This window comes from Nansenia antarctica (assembly GCF_963989245.1).
Source record: "Nansenia antarctica genome assembly, chromosome: 3".
NCBI lineage: Eukaryota > Metazoa > Chordata > Actinopteri > Argentiniformes > Microstomatidae > Nansenia > Nansenia antarctica.
In genome coordinates, this window is record NC_137688.1 from 44,997,404 (window position 1) to 45,017,705 (window position 20,302).

The following is a 20,302-nucleotide window of genomic DNA, read 5'->3' on the forward strand; positions in this document are numbered from 1 at the left end:
TTTGTTTTGAGCACTTCTGCTGCAATATTTGGACTTGAGGCTCAAGGCCTGATTTACTGTACATAAATTAAGCCCAATCCTCGACAACAATGCATCTTCAATGGAGATCTTCTGTGGAAATATTTGTCTGAACGCCAGTAATATTCAATAGTATGCAGCAGTGGCGGATACAGAAAGTGGCTGATGGGTAGGCCTGGAAAAATCTGGGTAGGCCTGAGTGAAACTCATCACCGCACGTTTTAGACCTATGTATGAGCAGCCAGATGGATGGAACACAACCGGGCTCGCGATCATAGGCGCCGATTTATGTTTCTGCCCGTGGGTGCTCGAAACATTTGGGTACGACCAACACGCATGCACACACACGCACACGCAAAATATTCGCAGGGACTGGAGGAGATCACTATGCAGACCATGAAACGAACGGAAAATAAATAAAGTACCTGTCTACCCAGAGAATGCAACGGACAGCCAAACAAGTTATTATAATACACACACGCAAGGCATTCAAGCGCACGCAATAGTCAATGAATTAACCAATAACCATCAACTATGGAGGACCAAGTCTGACAGAATTAACAATAAATAGGTACATTTATAGGTACAAACTTTAAAAATATTTTATTATTTAAAAATATGTATTTTTATGAATCTAGGCCCACCCAGGCCCACCCATAGATCCGCGCCTGGTATGCAGTGGCTTTGAACCATCTTCTGTTTTAAGCAGTTTATTTGCTGGACATCATACACAAATAATACGATGCCAGATTATGTAAAAATGGTTGCAACACTTAAAAATTGTCCATAACAGCTCTTCTTAGTGGCAGCTAAATGGGTATTTTTTGTAGTTTATAGGTATCCAAGGTTATTTAGCTTTATTCAGGTCAACAGTCCCTGGCAGCCATCATTGCCACACTGACATGAAACTTCCTGTTCTGGGGCACTTCCAGGGTTGTGAGAATAGTTCCAGGTCAACTCAGTCCCTGCCTTCACCACCCTGCAAGTAAAGAGTGAAACATCAGTCTTGTAATGGACATTCAGAATCACATTAGCTAATACACAAGTAGAAATAAGGCAACCTGAAAGAACACTTTCAATGTGGTGTGACGGTCTGTTCGGGCTGTTGGCTGTGCCTCTGTTTTCTTTCTGCAGGAGAAGCAGACCTGTGCACCTGGCTGCAGAATTGCCTTCACCTGGTGGTTGGGCTATAAGACCAGGCGCTCCCCATTCCTCAGGGAGACCTCTCTCCATGCGGACACATTATGTTTTGTTGTGGCATTTCTTTTTTGTGGCGTTATTGTTTTTACACCCTACAACATCCTTCATTAATACATAGTCGCATCCACCCACTCACCCTACTGATTACTGACGGACACACCTCATTATCATTTTTGTAAGTATTATTTTGGTTAGTTTAATAAATTGTATTTGTTATTTCACTGATTCTGATGTGTAGTCTCCCTTTCTTGCCTCGACCCACGAGCCGGGTCGTGACAGTGGGGACTGGGAAACTTTGCCTTCCTGAATTCGTCCCTCAAGTAACCAGTATAAACTACTTGAAGTCAAACCAGAATTTATAAATATAGTGTCACTTCTATTTCACATCATCAGTCACTAAGCTGCCTTGAAAATATTGTGAGGGTGCCTTGATTTCTTATCACTTTGATTTTAAAAACACTACCTGCCCCACTAGAAATCACACCTGGATCAAATACTCACAAATGCTTTTAAATACTTTATAGAGCTGCTCTTGATTTAGTTTGTACAGTGCAGTAAAATGGACCCAGGGATAATACTGCGATAATACTATAGAGGAATACTTACTGGCGGGTAAAGAAAGCGATAATGGGGAAGTTAGGGTCATGGGAATCAGTGAAGACATTCTGCACAAAGAGGTTGGGGTCACAGCTGTGCTATAGAGCGAGAGACAAACACGATTAGATATCACAGGCAAGTAACCTCCCTCAGTGCAGCAGAAATGTAACAGTTTAAATAGCCCACAACATGTCATCATGTGTGTGATCACTAGACTTAACAGTATATAGGCGGAATTGCATAGGCTCCCACTGTCCAGTGCTAACATTAGCCATTATAGCACAGTAATCATATAGACATTGTGGAATGCATCAACCTCTAAGCTGGATGCCAGATCTGATTAATTGTTAACCAACTCTTTTTATATAGAGTTGAAAATAAGAAGAACAATTATTTCTTAAAGTTATTTTAAGTCAGTCTGACACTTACATTTATGAACCTCCCCACGTTTCCCTCCTTTGTAGCCTCGAGATAATACAGGTGTTCCATTGGGTTCTTATGCTTTTGGGAAATCCCTGCAGTGTTCGGGCTCGTCCCCATCTCCAATTCTTTCATGTCTACATCTTTCACAACTGGCTTGGAATTCAACTCTGTCTCCTGCACCAGCTTCTCTTGCTCCTTCTCCTTAACCACCACACCTAGAAAAGAGGAAGAGCGTCAACCATGTCTGTGTGTATAATGTAGTTCATCGATGAAACTTTAACGGAGTCCATAGGTTTGGAGAAAGATGTACTGTGCATGCATTCAGTTGTCTCCAATGCCAAAGTGTACAGTACCTGTAAAAATGTGGCCTGGCTGTTGGCTTCCCACGATTACTGCTTGGATCTGAGGGAGATAGAGGTTTGTGTTAAAACAGGTAAGGCAAGGCGAGGCAAATTTATTTGTATAGCACATTTCAGGGTTTCAATTCAAAGTGCTTTACATACAGCATTAAAAAATACATCAAGAGGAGAATTGTAAGAAGATACAAAAATAAAAAATAAAAAATGACAAGAACAGATATATATAGATAAACATTTAATAAGATAAGCAATAAGATAATAGATAATGAATAAAAACACATGGATGGAAGTGTTCACATCACTCCAAGACACGGTCCTTGGAGTTGGAGTCCATTACAAGTAAGAACCCTTGATTGAATTGGACACGGCATTTCTCTATAGGACAATTCCAAAATGTACTGAAATCTAGATGGAACACACCCACACGTGATATCCATAGGAGTATGGTCATACTGCTTTATTAATGATTATGTAGCCAGTCTGGAGATTACCTAAAAAGTTATCATCCTTTTACCATATGTTTGACTTACCTATGGCTTACCTTACTTATGGTGTTATCGGTTCTTCTTAAAAAAAATGTTTTTGTATCTATTGGGTAGTTATTTGTTTTAGTTTATTTAAAGGATCCCCATTAGCTTATGCCGTAGCAGTTTGCTAATCTTCCTGGGGTTATTAAGCAACGTATGGGCATCTCCCGGTTAACATTATTGGCTATGCTAAAATTGATCACTGCTTAATAACAGTAGATGAGGATTGACCTTGCCCTCGAGAGTGGGGTCCACTACAGACTGGAGGGGGTCCGCAGGCCTCTGGATGACGGGCACATGGAGAGGGGGAGAGGTTGGGGGCGAGGGCTCCAGAGGTTCTGAATGGGTTCGGCACTCTTCCACCGGCGCCAGCCACTCAGTCACCACCTCCACCTCGTCATCGGATGGAAGCTCTATCCTTGGACGTTTGAGTGGGGGGGGCTTGCTAGAGTGGTCTGAGTCTGAGCCTAGCCTAAGAACCATACCTAGGTAAAGGTGAAGAGATAGTCAACATTGTTTACATCCACGGTCAGCGTTCAGGAGCAAGGGACCCTTGTCAGTCAGTCACACACACACACACACACACACACACACACACACACGCACGTACACACGCACACACGACAGCTGACCAGCAAACATTCACACATACAACCCTACCTACATATTTATGCATGCACACATGCTTTAGAATCTCAAAGACATACAAACACATTAAATCAAACATTATTTTTCCACCCACCTGCATACGTGCATACGAAGGTGCCTCTGTCTAGGTCGTCACGGCAACGCACACCCCAGCCTTTATCCCCAGTCTGGAAGACCTGCAGACGCACACGAAGACCGCGCTGGACCACGCGGTTCTGACACATACCACGGTCACACCCGCACCATGGACCGCACTCGTACAGCCTAGTATAGGGACAGACATCACACGCGTAGGCACACGCACACATCAAACGTTATCAGTTGCTGGCGGCAGGCACTCGCAGTGCACGCCATACCTGTAGAAAATACAATACAAAACATATACCGGTACACAGAGGATGAAGACAGATATACTGTGTGTCTATGACAGGACCCAGCAGCCCCACTCACCCTGCAGAAACAGGCTCAGACAGTCTCTGGTAGGAGTAGTGTTTGTCTCTGGAGGTCAGCCTGACACAGGCACAGGCATCTTTGTCTGTGCAGCCGTCCGTACAGTCGCAGCAGGTGGAGAAGAGCTGCCCGGCACTGAGGAAGCAACCGTGCGGCCAACGCTCCTTTCTGTAGCGGAACTCCGCAGGCCGCTCCCCTTCCTCCCCGACACATACCTCCACCGGCATAGGCTCTGCCCCCCGGCTCAAATCTCTGTCCGCAAACCCGGGCTGCCATTGTTGCTGCGGCACAAACTCCGGCCGCACCAGGGGGTTAAAGGTGAAATCGTCCACTTGCAGGATGCCGTGACTCCCCGTCAACAGCAGGAACTGCATCACCTCCCCTGGAGAGTGCAGACTCCGCCCACAGGGTGCCTTGTAAACAACATCCAGCCCTGCATGGTCAGGACCCGCCCCCCCCTCTGAGAACTCCCCCTCAGAGTCTTGTCTGACCTCCAGGCCAAGGGGTACAGAACACTGGCGCTGGAAAGAACACAGTAGGGGAACCCTCAGACGGTTCTCCCATCGAAAGTGATCGGCAGACTTGGGCAAGATGGCCACACAGGCCTGGCTGCAGTCATGAGGCTGGTAAGGGAGCTGAACGGTAGTCAGTGGGGGCATGAGGTCCTCTCTGTTGACGTAGGAGGGTGACAGCGGGTCGACTGAGCCGTCAAAGCAAAGGGGTGAGGAAGGCTCAGTCTGCTGGGGCGGTAGTGGTGTCTGGGGGCTGTCAGCTTCAATGTCTGTGCAGCAACATAAATATTGGGGTAATTTTGGGATTAGCAGCAAATAGTAGGTAATACAGTAGGTAACTTAACCTCATATTAGTTGAAATAGATAATAATATCATCCTTGTTTAAGAACATACCTGCACCAATAATCACTTCCACAACAATGTCATTCACGGTGGGAGCAGGCGTTCCAATCGATCCAGAATCGAATAATGTGATCATATTCATCCCCTGAACATATTCTACAACAGAGAAAATGATTACATGTACAAATGTAGTTGCATAATCTACTTTATTTCTGTAAAATTCATGTAGCTAGCCATGTATGTGTGTGTGTGTGTGTGTGTGTGTGTGTGTGTGTGTGTGTGTGTGTGTGTGTGTGTGTGTGTGTGTGTGTGTGTGTGTGTGTGTGTGTGTGTGTGTGTGTGTGTGTGTGTGTGTGTGTGTGTGTGTGTGTGTGTGTGTGTGTGTGTGTGTGTGTGTGTGTGTGTGTGTGTGTGTGTGTGTGTGTGTGTGTGCGCGCGCGTGTGTGTGTGTGTGTGTGTGTGTGTGTGTGTGTGTACCTTTGTCAGTAGCAGTGCAGGTCTTGATTGCATGTCTCAGTGTTAGCAGATATTCACATAACTCATCAAAAGTCTGGTCCACATCCACCTGTATCCAGAACGATTTCGCCCTTGCTGATATCAGAACAAAGGAATTCAGAATTAGATCCATGAGCAAAACTTTAAACGGATTTATGATCATGTAAAACATCGAACTCATCCTCACCGACTTGCTCTGTCCCCGCCATCCTCTATTGACTAGTTATTCCTAGTCTGAAATAGCGATCAAGAAACTTTTCACGATAAGCTAAAATGCATATCCATTCAGCTTGCTTCTATAGAGGAAATTAACCTACCCACAATGCCATTCACTGATGTGTTTCTTCTTTGAGTCTAGGTAGTAGATTATCGATCTAAAATCCAAGACATAAACGTATGGAATAAGAACATTGCTCCATACATTTAATTGTCATGTGTGACATGAATATGTATCAGGTATTTTACACACTATTCTAAGGTTAACGTTAGTCATTTCTATTGGATGTGACGATTATCGATGGGCATACGTGGAGATGGTCATGCCGGTGTTTATTCGCCGTTCTCTCGGCTTTGACCCACTTCGAACACCGTAGAACTGAGGCGTGGAGGGGCACTTGTCAACAATCCGCTTTTAGGATATTTAATTAGACTTACAGTATATTTAGCAACGAATGTCAAGCTTGGATCTATAATTGCAATGTTTCTCATCTTGCGACTTGAGGGATGGACTGCACTGCGCCGCAATGAAAGTCGATTGTTTACTATTGTCCAGCGATTGTGTAGCGCACGTGTAGACCGTTACGTAGCCATACTTCCTGTATTGTTTTGTAACAGCAATGATGAAGTTATGCAAGTTTTATTCTGTAATAAAATCTGCAGCAATAACTACACCTTCTAAAGGGTGAGAAGCTAGCTATCTTTGTAGCTGCAGATACGGTAAGTCAGGAACTGTTTCTTAGTTAGCCATATACAATATTGTATATTGCTATACAAATAAAGGTTATTATTATTATTATTATTATTATTATTATTATATAGGCTAATATTTGCCTGGTCTCTTTTATCTATTTGAATGCTATACATTGTTGTATCCCACCAACATGTATTAGTTATTAAACCAATAGAAAGAATGTCCAACTTAAGTTCTCTAATGCAGTTTATTGTTTGAAGGAACAGCAGTCCTGCTGTAATGACTCCGATGCGAAGGTCGGTAGGTGAAGCGCTATGGGGGATGTGCGCAGCCGACTCCATGTCAATGCCCGTGCACTGGTACTACTCAGTCGAAGACATCAGGACAGATTTCGGAGGCTGGATAACAAGCTTCAACGAGCCCAAGAACAGACACCCGTCCAGCATCCTCACCCTCTCCAATTCAGGTGCATATCTTACGGTACATGTGGGAAAACTAGGATTAGGGTTAGGGTTAAGGTTAGGGTTAGACATGCCAGCATGTAGCAAGTCACCCTAGCACCTAACCCTAACCCTAGTTTTCCCACATGGTCGTATTCCCACATGTACCGGTCCGTAACACATATACTAGATAGATAGATAGACTTTATTTGTCATTGCTACAGTACAGGTACCAAACAACGAAATTTAGGAGGGGAGGCTCCCCTGGTGTTTAGGAAAGGAAAAAGAAACACATTTTAGAAAAAGCATAGATGCATAAAATCACAAGAAGGTAAGGAGCTGGTTTACATCAATAGAGGCTATGTACACAATCCACTGTACTATACTGCACAGATAGTCAACTAGGGTTGTCATATTTCACAAGAAAGTATTTTTTTCACATTATTTTAAAGTGTCACAGTTTGCAGGCTTGAAAATGTACATGTTTGTGCCTCAGCACTAGCTGCCATACAATCCGTCCGGGCCAGAACTTAGGCCTTTTCTGTGTTCAGGGCCTTGACGGCCCTGTGGTAGAAGCTGTCCTTCAGTCTGTTTGTCTTAGCGGCCGGGGTCCTGTACCTCCTGTTCGAGGGCAGCTTGACAAAGTGTTCGTGCCCAGGGTGGGTCGGGTCCTTGGAGATCTTGGAGGCCCTCCTGAGACAGCGTGTTTTGTACAGCTCCTCCAGAGAGGGGAGGGGGGCGTCGGTGATCTTCTGTGCTGTTCTCACGACTCTCTGTAGCTCGCTTCTCTCCGCTGCCGTGCAGCTGTGGAACCAGTTGGAGATGCCGAAGGTGAGGATGCTCTCCACTGCGCCGTGGTAGAAGGCCACCAGCATCTCCTTCTTGCTGTGTTGTTTCTTGAGGCATCTCAGGGTGTATAGCCGCTGTTGTGCCCTCTTGATGGTGCCTTTAGTGTTGTCCTTCCAGGCCAGGTCATCCCGCATGTTGTGTCCCAGGAATCGGAGGTTTGAGACTATCTCCACGCTCTCTCCGTCGATGAGCAGGGGCAGGATCTCGGACTTTTTCCTCCTGAAGTCTACAATGAATTCCTGGGTCTTTGACTTGTTTAGCAGCAGGTTGTTAACCTTGCACAGCTTGCTCAATTGCTCTACCTCATCCCTGTACGCCGCCTCGTCCCCCCCCGAGATACATCCCACCACGGTGGTGTCGTCTGCAAACTTTACGATGTAGTTGCTGGGGTGGATGGGGGTGAAGTCGTGGGTGTAGAGGTTGTACTAACAACTGCTCGTTAATCTCTTTAGTAAAATGTATGCTGATTTACCACGCACTTGAAATGAAAAGTACCTGCTGCATGCATATTGCATTCATATGCATTCATACTCACATGTACATATTCTCCTGCATTTTGGTGGGAGAATCAGACCAGAATAAACACACATGTTAGTAGACAGAATGTTAGTTCTCCACATGATGTTGATAAAGCTGTATTTGGTTGGTTTCTCATCTGCTGACTGCTTCTCTCTCTCTCTCTTTATTTATTTCTTTGATATGGTTCATAGCGGGTAGCGGTCGCTCTGCATGGTCATCTGGTGCTAACCGACCCAATGTGGTTGGGAACGTCATCCTCCATGACAAGCTCAAGTTCTGGAAGACAGCAGGCGGATCAGTCCACTATCATCAAGGTACTAATTATTCTAATTATTATAAAATGGGTTTTAGCAGCTGTGCAGCCATCTGCAAAAGTGTTGATGGCTCTCTATTGCCCAGGATGCTTTGCAACACTATAACACTATCTGATCTATCAGCTAGTATGCCTGTCTGGGTAGATGTACAAGTCTGACCAGCTTACAGCCTACTGTTCTTACAGCGACTGGGTCTCTTGCAGGGGTGGAGACCATTCCACCTTTGAACTCAATTCATGAATTATCAATGATCGAACTTCCATCGAACATGGAATTGATTCCAACAGTGCTCTGTGCACTTTGCCTTGACTCTGTGCAGGTATGAGGGCGGGGGACAACACACTGAATGCGATCTGCTCTCTGAGGGTGGCACAGACCCTGGCGGGGGCCAAGTTTGCCTGTGTTGCAGAGCCGGCGACAAGGGCAGCCGTTCTGGTTGATTATGTGCATTTTATGACCACTCCCAGTACACATGAAGACACTTATGCTGAGTCCTTCCATAGATCTTTCTTCTCTGACTGGCAGGATTCTAGACCTACGTCCACCAGCGAGGTAACTCACACATGAACTAAGAGAACTCTCACACACACACACACACACACACGTTGTTCTCAACTACTCGGTATGGTAACAAACGTACACACTTCACTTTGCCCAGTAAAGAAGTTCACACACACTCTTACAAATAAACAAAACAAAGCACGCACACACACACCTTTACCTCTGCCCTGTATAGACCACACCTTTAACGACACAGTTCCTCACCAGCCCATGTGGTGAACAGTGATACAGCAGCCTTGCTGGTCTCCGCTAGGTGCTGAAGTTTGCAGAGAAGCGCTACAAGCAGAAGATGAATGTGTCCGTCCCCGACAGCCAACTGGACAGTATTGGCTGCCTTCCCATGATTGTCCCCTTTGTGCTGCTCTCCGCCTCAGTCAATGAGGAGCAAGCTGTGAGTGTTAAAAAAAAGCTTCAATGGGACAGAGTAGGAGTAATAAAGAGAAGCTTCATCTTATTATCACTTCTTCTATCACTCTCACCTCTCTCTCTCCCCTCCGCTTCCCCACACAGGTGTCTGCAGCAGTAGAGTTTGCCCGACTCACCCACCCCCACCCCAAGGTGGAGAGGTACGTGGCGCTCTATGCCCACGCCCTCCACAGCACCCTGAACGGTGCCAGTCTCAGACAGCAGGCGGAGGATGCGCTCAAGTCACCCACGCTGGACACATGGGACACGTGCAAGCGCTTCATCCAGAGAGCTGCCAGGTACCATTCAGATGAAGCCCGGAATGTCAAAGTGCTTAATTGCTATATCTATGATTAAGGCCACGGGCTTCCCTGAACATGTGAGCTGACCAGCAATGTGCTTGTCTGGGCCCAGAGCAAAACTTCTATTCCTAGGTTTCGGTCATAATAACCAGACCCAGAGTTGTTCTAGGTCAGGTTCTAGTAATGTAATGTAGTCCGGTGGTGTTGTCACAGACATTTATGACTCGGTTGTACGGCAGGTTTCCAGTGTCCTCTGAGGAGAGGCTGAGGATTCACCAGAGTGCAGTGGAATCGCTGGGCCTTGCCTGCTACACCAAAGGTCTCTTTTTCTATACTTCTCCATAAGTAAAAATGTAAGAATACATTTTTAAATGCAAGAACCTGGGGCCGTATTACAGAAACTTCCTATCTTAAGTCCTAAGTAGAAGATAGGATTTAGTATAGGAAAGTAGAAGATAGGATTTATCTCAATTTGGTATTACAGAAGCAAATCCTAACTAACTTTAGGAATCCTATCTTATTTATTTCATCCTATCTTATCTCATCCTAAATATTAAATCCAACGTCGGTTATCAACGTTTATGTCTGTTACCAACGTTTATGTCTGTTACCTAGCAACCAATGGTACTTCCATCTCGCGCAGCTCCTTTGTAAGGTAGCCTATACTTTGTAACGTATTGTAACGTCCCTATATTGTAAACAATATCTTATCTTATAATTATCTTATAATGGATCAGAAAAACTACGGGCAATAAACTTCAAGACATTATTATTATTATTATTCAAACTTCCTAAACATTTTGATACATATTATGTCTGTGTACATTAAAAACTGTAGTCGTCATCACAAGTTAGAAAATGGGTTTGAAATGTAAATGACCAACTGCCACTCCATGAACAATAGCAACGGAATGCTGTGAAACCTGCAGCGCTTACTCCACCACCTGGGTGTGACAGTGACAGTTAGGACAGCCTAACGCTTATCCTAAAGTTAGGTGAATTTATTTAAGATTTTGTGAAGTTAGGAAGCTTGTGTAATACACTTTTCCTATCTCAAGTTAGGATAGGAACATTGACTTAGGAACTGTGATCTGAAATGGCTTTTCAGTCCTAATCCTAATTACCATGGTTACCAAACAGTTAAGATTTAGGACGTTTCTGTAATACGGCCCCTGGGCTGCAACCCCGCCCCCAATTCAAACCCTAACCCTTTTGGCTTTGATGTGTTTGTTTTTGTTTGTGTGTGTGTGTCTCTATCTGTTTGTCTGCCTCTGCTCTCTCTCCATACAGGTGCTCTTAGCAGTATGTTCTACTTGGCACACGAGTTTCATAATGACCCTCAGGGAGGTATCCTGGCAAACACCAACTGTGGTGGTAGGTCCATAGAGGAGTGAGTGAGTGTGTCCGCTTGATGTCTATATAATTAAGTACCTGTGAGTGTATTAAGGGTGTCAGTCCATTGAAATTGGTTGAAAACAATATTTCCTGAATGACAGATAACAGACCACTGGTGTTAATATGACAATAGTCATATTATTTATATATTTTGTTAGTCAACAAAAGCCTGGTTTTAAAAGTGTGTATTTTTCTATGTATTTTTCCAGGGGAGAACTGTAACAGGGGTGCAGCATTGGGAGCTCTGTTGGGGGCACAGGCAGGGTACACAGGTGGAGCTGTGCCCCAGGAGTGGAAGGAAGGTTTGCGCAATGCTCGGGAGCAAATCCACAAGATCCTGGAGGAGATGCCATGATACTGCCCCTTGTAGAACCTGAGAGGGAGACACATGGATCTGTACTCATAGTAACACACACATTGTCAATAAGAATACAAATACTGTACACGCACACACACACACACACACACACACACACACACACACACACACACACACACACACACACACACACACACTGGCTTAGCTATACTATGTGGGGACTATGACTGGCCGCCTCCCTGCGGGGACGCGCCTTTCCTAAAGGCCTAGGAACATGATTTTCAGAGCAATATGACCAACGGCGCTCAGTGATTATGTAAATCACTTCAAATCTTCAACATCTCTTAACAGATGCAGACCTGAATGTTCAGTCATAATGGGGACCTAATAAAAAAAATGTGTATTTGTGTATGCTCAGATTGTGTATTTGTTATTGTTCTCCTTAACTTAGGGTGTGTTCTCACTAGAACATTTGCTTCACTTGAAACGGAGTTTAGGATGAAATTCGCTTTGCTCTGCGTCGTTTGGAGCTGTGAGAACATGCATTCTAAGTAACTCCCAGAGCAAAGAACCAAGGCATGCTCCGCTTGAAAAGGGTGGTTTCGCTCCAGTTAGAAACGACGCATCGAGGCTGTCCATAGGAAAACAACAGCGCATGCGTGTTGATCTGGATAAGAGCGGGACGAACGGGCAATTTTACATTTTTCTGACCAATCAACTACCACGTCTGTTGCTTCGATTGTGTATGTTACTTCGTTTACATAAAGGGCTGTGAGAACGCAAATCAGAGAAATAATTTATGCAACAATGTTGAAAACTCATCCACTTGCTCCGGGTCCTGATTCGGACTTTCATGTTAGAACATGACCAAGTTTTTAAATGTGTTCAGTAATACTAATGACTAGTCTGTTCCATTTATGAGCATCACAATTAACTCATTTTCAAATCAATGCAAATGCATTTATTGATACAAAAGAGTAGTGGCCCACCCTATTGGAAACTGATGAGCCTCAGTCAACCACAATGCACTTGTATACATACAAGCAATCAACAACAATGCAATTAAATGAAAAAGGAGCCTCAACTAAAAGGTTGGGTGCCATTTACCCCCCATTAAAAGGTTAAATGCAAATTATTCAAGTTATTATAATAACATTCTAACAGTAATAACAATCAACAAATAAATGAAACAATCCCCTTCTCACCCCACACACACACACACACTCAACTACAGCCGCCTTCTCTTGTGAGCTCTGATGCGGTTTTGAAGTAGAATTTAACAGCTAACCAGTCCCTGTCTCTGAGAACTTCTGGTTCAGCCTTGATGCAGTTGAGACAGGCCAACTTTCGTGGGACTCTGCATGACCCAATAAATGTGTCTAAATGTTTCTCTACCGCCTTGATTTCATCCTCCTGCCATTTTCGTCGTTTTGGACCTAAGAAAGAAAGAATAAATGGATCAGATCAGGGGTTTTTGTACAATAATCTGGCTATGGATAATAAGAGCATTGTTGATTCTTCTAAGATCACCACTGCAAAACAGGATAAACAAATGATAATTATGTTATCCTCCTGAAACAGTTCATTTTTGTACACTTTGGGGCACATTATGTTTTTGCTAATTCCTCTCATACTATACATTTCTCTGGGGTACTCAAAGACAATTCCTAATATTCCACTATTTCTTCCCCAATAATCCAAAGGTCCATCTTTTAAGAAAACAGTTAAAATACAAATCACCATTTCCCCATTAGAACTGCTGCATGCAACGGAGAAAGCGGATAATTTTTACTGGTTGCGTTGCGGCGATGTCTCCGAAATAATACTAGGAAAAGTATCATTTGCTCAGTGTCTAGACAGTTGTGGTTCGTTCCAGATCTGGACCAGAGTCTGGATTTTGAGGATGGTATTGAGTCCAGGAGAGGGTTTGAACTCAGACAAGGAGCCAGATGAAGTTTACCAAGACACAGGGCCAGCTGAAGTACGGTCTAGTGTCTAGGGTTAGTTTCTAGTCTAGGGGTCTAGTGTCTGGGGTCTAGTCTAGGGGTCTAGTGGCTAGGGTTAGTTTCTACTCTAGGGTGTAGTGTCTAGGATGTAGTCTAAGGATATAGGGTCTAGTGTCTAGTCTAGGGGTCTATAAGGAAATGTTTCATGCTCAACATCAATTAAGTCCGGTTGTACACTACCGTGCACATGTTGTAACATTTTAATACAACTTTTTTTTACCACCCCAACACTTGATTAATGTTTAATTCAATCAAAAATAAATAATAAAACACTTTTTTTACTGGGTCTCAGTAAAGTGAGTCAGACTACCCCAAGTCTAATGATTGGTTTGCAGTGTATGGTGTGGATAATGTTAGTGCTTATTTCTCCTTACTAGAGCAGTCTAGAGTACAGAGATAATAATAAAAAGAAGATACTTCACTGTCCCAATACATTTGCAGGGTGCTATAGTTTTGCTAGATATTCTCCCCTACCTTTAACAGTCGTCTGATCTCTGTTGTCTGAAGACATGGACGGCGGCTGGATGGTTCCTATGCGAGATGGAAATGTTAATTAGCACCACAGCAAAAAGTCAACCATTTTATAGCACAACAATGTGTTCTTAAGGTGAAAGTCCAGTTTTGTAACAATTAAGCCATTTCAATTAATTCACAAAGTTTTCAAAACCAGAATCACTGAACACCTGAGCCACTGTTCCAAGCAGATACTACAATCTCTTTGCATTTCAATGTGCCTCTATCAGAGTTATAGGGCCCTATTATGCACTTCTTAACTTGCCGTATTAAGTCATAATTAAGACGCACCGCCAGGTTAAGACCTACCCCCACCCTTATTATGCGCTTCATACGCGCTACTGCTATTATGCAGGTGTCGATAGGCGCCCACACATAAGACGTAAAACTCCCGTGCATATATTGCTCATTGTGGGAGTGTTCATATGTTAATGAAGTGCACTAGGCGCCCCTGATATTATGCGATCTGACTTTGCTCCTAGCGCTAAGAAGTGGTTTGAAACGTTCTTAAGTTTAGACTTCATGCACGTTTTGAAACACGAGCGCGCCTCCGCGGTTTGCGCATGCATGTGGGCACACATGAACACGCACGTGGCTCCACGGCAAGACGTCAATTACGGTCACAGTATAAATGCTTTATTTCAGAAGGGAGAGGCAGAGAAGCGCGCTGACCTCCTTCTCAGGTCTTCCATAATAGCATAGCGCTAATGACTCAACGCAGCCGGTTCTTAAAGGGAATGGCACCTGGCACGCTGATTGGGTTGATTGAGAAGACGCCCAAAACACACCCATGACTAATTTCTTTGCTTAGCGCCGGGTTTTAGGCGCCCACTACAGCACGCATAATAGCAAAGTGGCCTTGACCACGCCTCCACGTCTTAAGTTTAGATCTACCGCCTCGTCTTATTGATGAAGTGCATAATAGGGCCCATAGAGTTTAATAGAGAGTATAGACCAGACTGCTCTTAATCACATATTTTAGGATATTAGTTTAGGATGTGTTCAGTTTGGATTGAGTTAGTATGTATATTAGTGGGATTAAGTGTAGGTTAATACTAGGGATGTCCCGATCCGATACTGATATCGGATATCGCCGCGATATTGGTCCTGAATGCTGGATCGCGGATCGCACCAGAAAAAAAAAAGGCTCCGATCCGCGTGTGCGATCTGGCGTGTCACTCAAGTCACTTGAGTCACTTGAGTCAAGTGACGACAACAGTAGTAGCCAGTGGTCACGTTCATGACCAGGGCTCGACAGTGCGACTGTTTTGGTCGCATTTGCGAGTGAATATATTTCTGTGCGACTTGGAAATACATTCAATCGCACCAGTGCTACTAAGAGACTGCTGAACTACTGTCATGCGCAGTCAAACTTATGTGTATAAGCGATGAGGGAATGAAAACAGTGAACAGAAACGCGTGTCGCAGAAATGCTTCACGCGAGTCCTATATGCGCTTAAAATGCGCATAGTTCGTAGCGCTGTGTGCTTCCGGTTTCATTACAAAGAGGTTAACCCTATATGTGCCTGACGTCTAACAACATTCAAATGACTCTAACTTCATATTTTTTCGGATTTCAATGTATGACACATCATTTGAAAGCTTATGATCCGTAGTTCCAATCCACAACACGTCGCATTTGTTGCTTTAATAAAGGCTGGCAGTCTTTAATTTAACTGTTGTTGGTGTGGACTATATACTGGGGAGGTATTTGTTATTATTCAGGGGTCAAAAAATGTATACAAATATCGGATCGGTATGGGTATCGCAGATACCCGAAGCCCAGGTATCGGTATCGGTAGTGAAAAAGTGGGATCGGGACATCCCTAGTTAATACTGACGAATGGCATGGGGGCTATGTGGGCGTGGCTTATGGGTTTAAGGCCACTCAGCTGGGGAGATGAGAATTGAGACGCCATTGTTGAGAAGTGGGAACGTTTCTCTCCGGCCACGTTCTGGATAAACTGTTGGAACTAACCTTACTCATTCTTTAAGAGAACTGTTTAGTTAGATAGGGAAGGATGTATGATCGGCACAGATCAGTTTGAAGAGAGAAGGCAGAGGTTCCTGTAGCACAAAGATGCGGATGGTGACCGAGCTGTCTACAGAGGCCAACACAGTGGCAGCCCACAGGTGAGCCCGTCTAGCCTAGCGCCCTAGCTAGGGTCATTCAGGAGGCAGGGGTCTAATGGATAGTGAGGTGGGCTGATGATCAGAAGGTTGTGAGTTCAAATCCCGCCTGGAACACCACCACTAGTGTGCCCTTGAGTAAGGCACTTAGCCCTCAGTTACTCCAGGCGGAATGTCCCTGTAATTGGTCATTGTAAGTCGCTTTGGATAAACGCGTCTGCTAAATGGCAAATTATTCACACCTTACTTGAGGGTCAGGAAGGCATACTCCCATGGTCTTTAGCTCATGTAACCGACACCGTCCTTAGGGGGAAATATCAAGCCACAGAATAGTGGGAGAAGGGCAGTCAAAGTGTAACACCATCATCAAGAGTCTAAGGAATCAAACCAGCTTCAAGCCATCTTACTCCTGCTACACTGTAGGTATGGATCATTTTAGCGCTACTTGTTTCTAGTGACTGAACTCCTAACAGTTCCAAAGGGCAGAACCAAGAGATCTTCTCTTCTATGTTTGCCTCTTAGTGAGTGGGTAATATTTGCCCCTACCTTTAACAGTCTCCTGATCTCTGATCTGGTCTGAAGACATGGACTGTGGCTGGATGTTTCCTAATGGAGATGGAAATGTTAATTAGAACTACAACTAAAATGATGGCACAACATTGTGTTCTTAAGGCGATAGTCCAGTTTTGTAACAATGATTAGGCCATTTCAATTCATTCCCACCAAAACTAGTTTTCAAAACCTGAGCTACTCATCAAAGCTGATACTGCAATCACTTTGCATTTCAATGTGCCTCTGTGAGAGATCAGCTGTAGACCAGAATCTGCTCTTAATCACTCTTGACAATACATGGACACTTTAAGACCTCCAGATGAAGTCGCCTCTCTTTTGAATTTTTGGGGAAGCTGAGGGCCCTGGCAACGTCCCGTTCATTCAGATGGGCCCGCTCCAAATGTCTAGCCATTTTGCTGAACGGCTTCTCACAAAACAAACAATGTTGTCTTTTGTTGCAGTTCCTTTCTCCATAGATTTTTTTGCCTGATGCCTGTACATTTACGGTATCGCCCGTGAGATGGTCTTCCTGCTGAGTCTCTTGCCTACTGGAAGCCATGACAGCTGGTTTCTTTGCTCTCACTGCATCAGACTCATCTTCACTGTCTGAAAAGTCAGCAATCCGCTTTCGAGAATGCGGGAAGTTAGAGAGACCCTTCCTGTCTGTATGACACAGTCTTCTGTGCTTCAATGTTTGAGACTTGGCTGATTTCTGAGGGGTTATAGAGCCTTTTGTTTGGTCTGAAGAACTGCTGTCAGAACATTCATTAGCATTTGGGATGGACTTGTCTTCACTGTTGTCAAGTGAACTTAAGGAAACATCGGTATGGGTTTCACTCTCTTCAGATGGTTTTACATTTGGATTCCTGTTGAGGGAGGTATGAGATCGCTTTGGTCGTGTGTAGATTTGAAGGGCCACTGGTGACTCACCTTTACTTTCTGAAGTTGGTTTTGAAAAAGCAGTGTGCCCACTGGAAGACTTGATGTCTCTTTGCTCTGACTGTATCAGGCTCATCTTCAATGTCTGGAAAGATAGAACTTTTCTTTCGAGAACGGGTGGATTTGGGTTGCCAAGAGTGTTCAGAATCTTCATCAGTTTCAGGAATAAGAACATAATGCCCTCCCTCTCTGGAACCGGAAAGATCCGCCAGTGTTTCCTTAATCAGCTTAGAGAGGGGGAGAGCACAAATGAAATAACATATTTTTCAATTGTTCATTAATTTACAAAAGACTAAGCTAGGATGGCAAATAATTAAGAAGTAAACTTACAAAAACACTCTCTGTTCTTCTCAGGACTGGAACATGTTCTGAGGACTTAAAATCACTGGAGAAAGAAATGCTCTCATCACTGGAGATAATGCTGCTCTCATCGCATTTAAGGTTAACAGTGCTCCCACTGCTTTCAGCTGTTCTTGTCTGTTTAGAAAAAAGACAAAAAAATAGTAACTTAAATGGACAAAATGGATACACAAGTAGAAATGATTAAAGAATGAAGTCGTTGGAATCAGTTATATTTTTTTTATGCAACATAAATATTAATATTGACCTGGATTCTATGGATATATTAAGTGCAATCAATGTTGGTTGTGCTCACCAAATGAGATGTGGTAACCTTTTCTGACTAGTGAGGACGTAGATTTTGATACCAGGCACCTTAAAACAATGTTTTACAGCAATTGGTAAGGTAAATGTAGTGAGAGAAGTTAGAGAGAATGTTGGTCCCCACTCTATTGGTGTGTTATCAGGTCCAAGTCCTCACTTTAGGTAGTTTAGCCAGAACACACACACATGCACGCACGCGCACGCACGCACGCACACGCACACGCACACACACACACACACACCATAATCAATACAATACATTTGATTTTATACTGAGAAATACTGTGTAAAAGTAAACACATATACAGTAATTCACCTCTAGATTCCTTGCCTCTATTTGTTTGTGTTGAAAAAGTCAATCTGGTTACATCTTGTATGGTTGTTGTTTTACAACCGTGTATTGCCTTTGGGCCCACTGGCTGCTGTGCACACAAACCATTTTGGTGTGCTAAGCAAAGAAGCCAGTACAGCGGCATCTAATGATTGCAAAAGTCGGCAGCTCGCAGCGGTTCGAATCACGGCTGGCCACGTGTCGAGCAAGGCACTGAACCCCTAATTGCTCCAGGGTCGCCGTCTATGGCCGACCCCTTGCCTAGAGCATAAAATACAGAATTCCAACAATTGACTGACAGGTTGATAAATACTTTATTTATTTATTTTATTATTATTAGGCTCTTTGTTGATTTACCCAGTAATATCTGTCACTAGTAGTGGGTTTAGTGTTGATCTTGAATGGCATAGTCTCACTAAATCAGACTTTCCATAAATGCCAGAAAAGCAATGACATGCAACCAGTAGCTTGTACCAGTACTTACATACCCTATAGTACAGGCATTTTGTGAGAAAAGAGGGGGGAACCTCAGACAAATTGCAACAAAAAATCTTTCAACTGTTTATTGCTCATAAATGTCTCCTATATGACATAAAAAGTCTTAAGAAATCCAAGTGGTGGAAAGTATATTTTTTTACCATAACCTGGTAACACGTTTTTGCTTCCAAAAATGACATAATAAAGCTTTAAAATGTTGAAACTTTAATCGAATCACTAAATTAATATACTTTTATACAAGGCAACATAAATTGGCAGTAATCAACATTAATATAGGCATTGATTAACAACAATTGAAAACAATATTATTAAAATAACACTTTTATGTTACTTTCAAAATATTTTGGACTGGTAGATTTGCACTAATCAGCATGTTGGCACTATTGAACAAAAACGTAAACATGTTAACTTTTAAGTAAAACTTTATCAGTACGTGTCTGGTTCATCTTCACCATTTTCATCGTCATCATCTTCGTCACATGCAGCCTGAGATGAGTTTGCATACCCCAATCCTTTGCAGTTGCTACATGCAACAGAGCACTCAATGCAACAGAGCACTCAAAGCACTCAACAGAGCACTCAACAGAGCACTATCCTAAGGGAAACTTCGGAGGGAACCAGCTACTAGATGGTTCGATTAGTCTTTCGCCCCTATACCCAGGTCGGACGACCGATTTGCACGTCAGGACCGCTACGGACCTCCACCAGAGTTTCCTCTGGCTTCGCCCTGCCCAGGCATAGTTCACCATCTATCGGGTCCTATCGCATAAAAGAAATTTTATTTTTCTGACTTTTATTCTGAAATGTTATTTATCAGACTTTTATTCTGAAATGTTATTTATCAGACTTTTATTCTGAAATGTTATTTATCAGACTTTTATTCAGAATTTTTATTTTCGGACTTTTATTCTGAAATCTTATTTTTCTGACTTTTTTTCTGAAAGCATGGTACGTCTGATAGTTCTTCTGTAGGTGACCACTGAGCATGTTGATGAACTGCTGCTTGTTTGTGTTGTTTGAAAGGAACAGGTAATTCATCGTAATAGGCATGTCTTCATCCATGGTTACGGCTGCTCCAGTCCTC

The 20,302-nt window shown here is 43.5% G+C and overlaps 3 protein-coding genes across 6 annotated transcripts in view; 1 reads left to right on the forward strand and 2 right to left on the reverse strand.

Annotated features, from left to right (window-relative positions):
* Positions 1-692: 692 nt before the first annotated feature.
* setdb2 (SET domain bifurcated histone lysine methyltransferase 2) lies at positions 693-5,863 on the reverse strand. The gene is made up of 10 exons (XM_080526764.1): positions 5,760-5,863; positions 5,555-5,668; positions 5,129-5,233; positions 4,223-5,003; positions 3,867-4,036; positions 3,356-3,609; positions 2,592-2,640; positions 2,245-2,453; positions 1,825-1,913; positions 693-997 (listed from the first exon to the last, which is right to left on the reverse strand). The coding sequence occupies exons 1-10, from the start codon at positions 5,779-5,781 to the stop codon at positions 880-882; spliced, it is 1,911 nt and encodes a 636-aa protein (XP_080382890.1). The 5' UTR covers positions 5,782-5,863; the 3' UTR covers positions 693-879.
* A 376-nt stretch (positions 5,864-6,239) lies between these two features.
* Positions 6,240-11,943, forward strand: LOC308152678 (uncharacterized protein). Of its 4 annotated transcripts, none has more exons than XM_080525719.1 (9): positions 6,240-6,508; positions 6,743-6,948; positions 8,482-8,604; positions 8,924-9,156; positions 9,419-9,556; positions 9,676-9,869; positions 10,112-10,191; positions 11,163-11,246; positions 11,477-11,943. In XM_080525719.1, the coding sequence occupies exons 2-9, from the start codon at positions 6,762-6,764 to the stop codon at positions 11,620-11,622; spliced, it is 1,185 nt and encodes a 394-aa protein (XP_080381845.1). In that variant the 5' UTR covers positions 6,240-6,508; positions 6,743-6,761; the 3' UTR covers positions 11,623-11,943. The 4 variants fall into 4 exon arrangements, with proteins under 4 accessions (XP_080381845.1, XP_080381844.1, XP_080381846.1 ...); XM_080525718.1 differs by having other exon boundaries at positions 6,749-6,948; XM_080525720.1 differs by having other exon boundaries at positions 6,752-6,948.
* Positions 11,944-15,931: 3,988 nt separating this feature from the next.
* The window catches only part of LOC308154126 (uncharacterized protein), a gene marked incomplete at both ends in the record, with an annotated part of 33,397 nt that continues 29,026 nt past the window's right edge, over positions 15,932-20,302 (reverse strand). Inside the window, 2 exons of the mRNA XM_080527303.1 lie at positions 15,932-15,997; positions 18,057-18,203. Of these exons, the coding sequence (XP_080383429.1) occupies positions 15,932-15,997; positions 18,057-18,203 (213 nt within the window). The remainder of the gene's footprint in view (positions 15,998-18,056; positions 18,204-20,302) is intronic.

Bases quoted from the DNA above. Each gene is read 5' to 3' on its own strand.
- setdb2 (XM_080526764.1), bottom strand. From the start codon at position 5,781: ATGGCGGGGACAGAGCAAGTCG. The intron at 4,037-4,222 runs GTGAGTGGGGCT...TCCCTATACTAG, and splicing joins TCTGAGCCTGTTTCTGCAGG to GCTGTACGAGTGCGGTCCAT. The intron at 3,610-3,866 runs GTGGGTGGAAAA...ACCTTTACCTAG, and splicing joins CTTCGTATGCACGTATGCAG to GTATGGTTCTTAGGCTAGGC.
- LOC308152678 (XM_080525719.1), top strand. From the start codon at position 6,762: ATGACTCCGATGCGAAGGTCGGTAGGTGAAGCGCTATGGGGGATGTGC. The intron at 6,949-8,481 runs GTGCATATCTTA...TATGGTTCATAG, and splicing joins CCTCACCCTCTCCAATTCAG to CGGGTAGCGGTCGCTCTGCA. The intron at 9,557-9,675 runs GTGAGTGTTAAA...TTCCCCACACAG, and splicing joins CAGTCAATGAGGAGCAAGCT to GTGTCTGCAGCAGTAGAGTT.